General features: G+C 28.6%; 1 protein-coding gene across 1 annotated transcript in view; it reads right to left on the reverse strand.

Moving 5' to 3' along the window:
• Window positions 1–367: 367 nt before the first annotated feature.
• The window catches only part of LOC100164134, a 20,002-nt gene continuing 12,518 nt past the window's right edge, over window positions 368–7,851 (reverse strand). The window contains exons 2-4 of the mRNA XM_008184917.3: window positions 5,886–6,119; window positions 5,460–5,618; window positions 368–2,321 (exon numbers count right to left, since the gene is read on the reverse strand). Coding sequence (XP_008183139.1) covers window positions 1,589–2,321; window positions 5,460–5,618; window positions 5,886–6,119 — 1,126 coding nt within the window. The 3' untranslated portion in view covers window positions 368–1,588. The remainder of the gene's footprint in view (window positions 2,322–5,459; window positions 5,619–5,885; window positions 6,120–7,851) is intronic.

The raw sequence follows: 7,851 nt of genomic DNA on the forward strand, positions 1-7,851 counted from the left end.
CTTAACTTATAACTATTTAACATTCTAAATAATTATGTATAACAATGTTAACAATATTATTACATCATTTATTACATAGGTACATTAAACATAATATTGTACCCTCTTGGTTTACTCATGGCTGTTATCATTTATTTATTTCGATATCAATAGAGGAGATCCTACACAATCGTAGATTGTAATAAAAAAATGTATTTTTGAAATATTTATTCGGTATTAAAAAAAAAAAATATTCTTATAAATATAAAATGCATTTTAAATTTATGAGCATCTTTGTTATTATATTATGTTTTATTGTTTGGATAACCTATTTATTATTAATGGTTGAAATTGAAGTAATACAAATATTATTTTTATGTGAATTATATTATACAACAATATTATTCTCATAAAATTAAAAAGCAGATAATTTTACTTTTTGAAAACTAAATATTAAACTATTGTCACTTAAATGTTTGATAGGAGTACATGTAATAATTTTATGAATTCAAAAATGAATACTCAGTACAATGATGTGATTTTAATGGTTTATATTTGTTTCAATATTTTTTTAAAACATTCGTATTTTATATGGTTTATATTCTTATAGTTTTTTGAAACGGAAATCGTTGAAATATTAGTAAAATAAATTTTAAACTATTAGCCCCACCACGAAATTAAAAGAAGATTAATTGATGAACTTGATATAAAGCAACGAGAATAAACAAATATATAATTGAATAATTTTGATGTAAAATAATAACTTAATATTATTATATACACCATATACGGCATGCCATATTATGATTACTTTCGTCTTTTGAAATGTTATGTTTTTCATATGGTTTAATCAAATTAACCCAATAGAATTTATATTAAACATTAAGATAAGAGAAACAACTCCATCAATATCGAACCATGGATGTTATTGCATGTCATTTTGGTTTTAACCATTATACAAACGTTATAGTAAGTTTGCTTAACGATATAATTTATAATTTATATTTTTTTTATAAAACGAAACGCTTTCAAAAACGACCTTTTAAGGTCCGTGAAAATTAGATCATCGATGGTGTTTTAAATATTGTTATATTATTAATGGGCGACTATACTTTTTTATTTTATTGTGGCCCGAAGCTCACTGTGAGTTTGTGTTAAAGCCACTTCCGTTCAATCAACAACAAACCAGCTGCAGTGAATGGTAATAATTGTAAATACAATTACCAGAAAGAGAGTTACTAAGTAATGTAACCAGGATTCCTCTTTCTTTTTCTATGTTTTTTTTGTGTGGGGGAGGGGGGTTACGGATATCGACATTTTTTCTCTACATGTGTTTGGGGGTTTATGAGTAAAATATAAATGATGTGTGTGTCGTTTCAATGGTAATGTCTGGTTACAATAACATCACTTCTCTGTTTACGCCACTGGAGTTAGAGAGATCGAGTTTAACACTTCACATGAATATACGATTATACGGGTTATATGCGAGCATAATGTGGTGTCTTATATATACGGTTATTTAATATAATAAGAAAATAATAATAATAATAATGTTATATTAATGTGGCGTCGGTCTTTGAAGGTTTCTCCGGTGAGCAGGACGACGAGGTTAACTCAGATAAATGTCGTCGGGTGCCGGGTTCAGCTGGTGGTAACTGTTACGCCGCTCGCCAACAGGCCGGTAGACGTAAGTGGCTTGGTTCTTGTTCTTGAGTATCGACTTGGGTGTGGTCCTCGACGATGACGATGACGACGCGGCGGGAGCGGCTAATGGTTCCGGTTTGGACCGATGGTCGACTGCGTCTGGGGCGGCGACCGAAGATGCCAGCGAGGCGTTGGAAAGCCGAAGCGTGTCACACGTCCGTTGCATCTTGGTCAGCTCTTTCCTGAGCGTCTTGTACTCATCCAGAAACATGTCCAGTTGAGCTGTGTGATAGTCGTACGTGACGGACGCTCCGTCGGACATAGACAGTAGCGAATGGTTGCTACCGGTCAACTGGTTGTGCATCTGGTTACCACTGCCTCCGTTGCTGTGGTTGTGGTAATGGTGACCACCACCCCCGCCCGTTCCGCTGTAAGTCCGCCGCCTGGACGACAGTGGATCGAGTATGGGGGTCTCAGCGGCCGCGGTGGGTAGTCCGGCGCCACGACCCACCGGTATCGCGGGCAGGCGACGCTCTCTGGCAGGCGATGACGGTAAGCTGGGCGGCGTCCAATAGTACGACGGGTGGTGTTGGTGATGGTATCCACCCGAAGACCCACCACTGTAATCGCCGCCACCACCACAGCTGGCTGTGGACAGGTTCAGATAACTGCTTGACTTCTGACCGGCCGTCAGTTGCCTGAAAAACAGTAAGGTGTAAGTATATACTATATAAATTCATCAATCAGTGCGATTTGATATTGTAATTTAATTCATTGGTTCGGCTGTTTTTTTCATTAGCAAGTAAATAATTTATTTGGTCCTGACCGATGTTATATTATACCTGTTTTGATTTAAGTTTTTTGACTGATGGGTTTGTAAGGGGACAAGCTTACACAATTTTGGAGTGTTGCTAAATTTGTAAGGGTTTCCGAATTATGTACCTACTTGCTAGTATAGTTACGCAGTGTTTGTGTTTGATATCTCTTTGAATAATTTTTCAACGACGCCTTTAATCATTAATTACTATATGTTATTTACTCGCACGAAGTTTTCAAATATAACGCAGATAACTTAATATCATAAATTGTGTTTTTAAACCATTATGACTTATGAGAATCATGCACAATTTTATATCTAATTACAAGCGTCACACATTTTGAAGTACTTCAAAGAATACAAAATTATAAACCTATACATCACAAAAATCTCGAAGTAAAATAATATTAGTGCCAATTATATGAATTAAACACCGTAAAAAGTAAAAACCTCCTAGTTTATTCTATTCTATCAATATATAATGCCACATGGTTTATAATATTATACTATAACACAATATTACAATATAAATATATAATACATATACTGCCATAATATTTTACTATTCACAATACGGTCCTATACAGCCGCACTGTAACAAATATATATTATGTAAGTACCTATGGTCTGTGTGAACGGATAATATCGGAAAAATTGTGTGATGGATTTGTAAATAGACTAAGAAAAATAACTGTCCTCTTTGCATAAAAACAACACGAGTAACAACACAACAAAAGTTTACACTATTTCGTGTTCTATATTTTCTGTTGAGCACACATACAACGGGTTTACAACGCGGTTGAAACTACAACAAAAAGTTTCAATATGCTTATACGCTCACTTCGATCTCGAGATTATGATAAAATTCGCTTTGTTGGATATACAAAATCAAACAATCCAACGAATATTGATGTTCGGTTTATAATTTGGTGAAATAACTATTAAACTTTAACGGTGTAAACATGGTATTTAGGAGTGGTGTAATGTAAACGTTGGTGCATAAGCTCGAAACCGCGGACGATAATTTTACTTGTGGTTTATACATTTTCTTTGTGTAATAATACTTAGGTCGATTTTGTATAGAATAATTGTATTAAACGGTCCCTGTATACAGAGGAGTGATTTTAAAATTGATGCCTTAGTTAAGAAAATATTTATTTTTATTTGAATACGATTGCATCCCGTTAATTATTATGCGTATAATATTTATTTAATAATCGTAGCATATTATATTATTATTTTTATTATTTATTGTTTATTGTTATGAGAGTAAACTAAAAGTAATAAACATTTATTACATAGGTTCACGTCATGAGATGCACAATCGAATATTGAGTGGACGTCTTGTTTAAACAAATACGGCGTTCCAAACAAATTTAAAACAGCCGTAATTCATGACTTAAGTACCTATTCATTGGAATTAAATATATAGTTATTAGGTGCTCGTACGTGGTACGTACTAATCCAATTTCTATCCTACAGTGCCAAATATGCTATTTTAACTAAACTAGTTCATATAGTATAACAGTTTTATACTATAATATAATATAATATAATTATAATGAACAATTGAAAATTGTTCACAAACGTAGAACGTTTTGTGAAGAGTAAATTAGTAATTTTAAATCACTGATTTGTGATTTTTCCAAGTAAATTTTTTAAATTAATTTTAGTCCTCAACAGTTTTTTAATTACGATAATATTCTTAACAAATTGAAATTTGAGACTGAAGGTATACCTATGCAATTAAATTTAACGTTTTGATAAATATTAAATTATTATTGACTTTATTGATAATTATAAACGATTCTATTAGAGTTTTATACTATTTTACAAAATAATAGCGATGAAGTTTAAATATTTAGAATATTATTGTGTGACAAGTGAGTTAAAAATATTATGAAAATTAATTTTTGTAATATTCGATTAGAAAAACCTTGTTAAATATTTAATAATGTCTATGTTCTCTTCTCTTTAAAAAATTAACTCGATTACCTTAAGAACAATATTAAATTTCACAGTGATATTAATTGATATATTAATAATTAGTACAAATTTCATACAATAATAATTAGTATGTATAAAATTATTATATATAAAACAACAGCTTATGAGTATAAAAAATTAAAGTTATTAAAGAAAAGAAAAAAAAAATTTTTTTAAATGTGCTGATAATTTTTGATTTAATTTTGAATCACTGTCACAAGAGAAAAATATAATGATATAACGAATATAATTACATAATATAAAAGATCGGCATAAGAATATATATTTTAACTCATGTTTCGATTTTAACAAATTTATATTTATAATTTAAAATATCGTTGTTTTAATTATTAATTTGTGGAACGAATAAAAATAATTTGATTTATCCTTAGTCAGTTTCCCTAACAACCGTGTTAAGTAGAATTAATATGATGTTGAATATATATATATTGAATTTGTAGATTATTTTACACGCATAATTTTGTTACTTAACGAATAATTTGTGGTGATAGTAAGATTGATATAATTATTGCAACAAAAAATTGTCATAAATTTAACTAGAACTCATCTTATTTTGAAAATAATTTTTTTTTTTAATTTTGTACGTAATATTTATTGTATAATTATTTTGTGTATAAATATAAATATTATATAATTATATTATGCACCTTTTTATAATAGATATTTGTTTTTGGATAATTTTACTAAAACTTACCTACATTTGTTTGAATATTAGAAACAAATAAAAATAAAAATTGTTACAAAAAAACGATCTAACGTCAATAATTCAAATTCAAATTCACAATTAAGGGAATAATAAATTATAATAATTCATAATATGTATACAATTTCTAAATGTATAATGTATTTAAAATTAGATAGCTATACATTTTTCTAACACGGGTGTCCAAATGCTTTACATTACTTACTTGCATATAATTTATTTTTAGGACCTTAAGAATGTTATATAGAGAGGGACATCTGAATTGCCAGTTATATAATAGCATTTGTCAGTATAGAATATTATAGGTACCTTGGATGATCGGACGATATGGACGAATCAAAGGACAGTTGGCTTCGACTGGTATTGCTGCCACCACTGCTACGACTTCCTAGTAGTAAAGGAGATTGACTTTCCGATGGTCTTGGTGTGTACACAGTGTTCCTTCTGCTATTTGAGCTAATTCCTGACCTATTGTTATGATTTTAAACAAAATAAAAACAAACATCTTTATTATTAAATAATAATTTTTGGATTAAACCTAAACGATTATAATATATTGCTCATTAGTTATTTTACTCATCAAGTGAATATGAATATTTGTAAATTGTCTATATAAATTTGAACAGTGTAAGTAATTTATAAATTTATCTCTTTGGAACAAATTATACTTTAGTTTTTATATTTTACATTTTTACGACACTAAATACTAATAGGTTATAGTACATTTAGACTCACCTAGGAAGTGTTTGCGAAATTCGGCGACCTTTGGTAGGAACTAATGTGTCCAATAGGTCAGGCACATTTTTCGTATTAAATAATTCCTGTCGACCTGCCGCAGTAGTGTAAAGGTGACCTGCCGGAAGAGATTCTTTATGTAACACATGATGATGTAACGTTACTTCACCCAAGTTACACTCTAAATAAGTTTTCTTTTTCCCATCCTTTGGATCATCCGGCAAAATACGCGGCCTATTGGAAAAATAACAAAAGAAAAAATATTGTACATTGCATTTCTTCAATGATAATATTATTGGATGCATAAGTAAATATTAATCCATTTGAATTTTATCAAAACTTTATTTTAATATTATAATAACAATAATAATATGTAATATAAAACTATTATTTTAATAAATAAGACATCAGCCACACATTATTAACGAACCATTTATCAATAAATAGTTAATTAATTCGTGTTCCTATTATCTTATTATGCATTTTATGCATAATCAATAACCTTTTTTTCTAATCATTACAGAAGTAAAACTTAATAACCATTGTTGATGCCAACAAAGCGAAGAACATAATTGTTGTATGGTTATTACTTATTTATTTTTGAAACCATTATTATTATTCATGGGACTTTGACCTTGTTATTTAAAAAATAATGGACTGTTGTTGTCATTCCAATATGGTGGAATCACATTTATTATAAACACAATTAAAATTGGTTATAAAGGAATTTACAGTATTATTTTTCTTATAAATGGTAGTTATTGAAACCAAAAGAAAATGTAAAAATATAATCTTTAAATTGTTCAATTAGGTACACCATAAATGTTATGATTTGACACTGTATTGCTGGTGATTAAATAATTTACACTAAAGTAAAAAATTGGAAAATGTACATATTTATATTTAACATTATTATTTATTATGAATAAATGTTTAAGATAAAATTAAGAATTTAATAAAAATCAATATTTCTGATAGTTTTTGCTGGTGATACATAGTTGTACTCAATTGTAATTATATAATGTACAACAATTAAGCATAAGGAACATTGCGTGAATTTTTGGTGCAATAAAAAAAAAGGTGGGTAAGTGGATGTCGCTCTGCTATACGGTAGGTTACAAGTGAGTCACTGTATAATGGATAGTATTAAATTTGAATTCAATGATATAATATCGCTGTATAAGAAAAACGATTCTGAGAGGAGACGGTATGTCAGTCTAGATATTAGACATACATATTTAGGTATACTTATCTATAGTATTATTAATAATTTTCAAATTAATCATATCATAATATCCATTAGGTAACGCGTTATACATCAACAACAAACCGTGGTAATATCATAGATATATAATAGTATACTATAGAAGTTTCAAGTACCCACAAATAATTTTATACAATCACAACAAAATAACTAAAATAGTTATTCCAGGTTTTTTAATATGTAATTTCGTCCAAATTTGAACTTAAAATGACTATAAAAATAAACTGTGCTTATGTATTTCTTAGAATTTTTGGTAACAGAATTAAATATTTACGTGGAATCTTGTTTTAAATTTTCAATCCTTAGATATAAAAGTTGAACATTTTATAAATTTTTAACTACAAAATAATTATTAAATTTTAAATTTGATAAATTTTGTCAAAATTTGAACTTCAGATGCTTATAAAAAAAAATTGTGCCTATGCATTTTTAATATTTTTCAACTGCTATTGTAACAATATATCAGGGGCCTTTTAAATTTTATTAATATTTATAGAAAAAAAAACTAAAAAAATTGAAAACTGAGAATGTCCGTAAACAGCTCAAAAAGAGTCAAATTATTTTCAAAATTTTATCGTATATAGAAAATGCTAATATAAACATTCAGTGAAATTTTCAAATATCTACAGTCATTCGTTTTTTAATTACAATAAAATAAGAATTTTGTCACATGAGAAATCGAGCGAATATCAAATGTTGTAA

Source organism: Acyrthosiphon pisum, chromosome A1 (assembly GCF_005508785.2).
Source record: "Acyrthosiphon pisum isolate AL4f chromosome A1, pea_aphid_22Mar2018_4r6ur, whole genome shotgun sequence".
NCBI lineage: Eukaryota > Metazoa > Arthropoda > Insecta > Hemiptera > Aphididae > Acyrthosiphon > Acyrthosiphon pisum.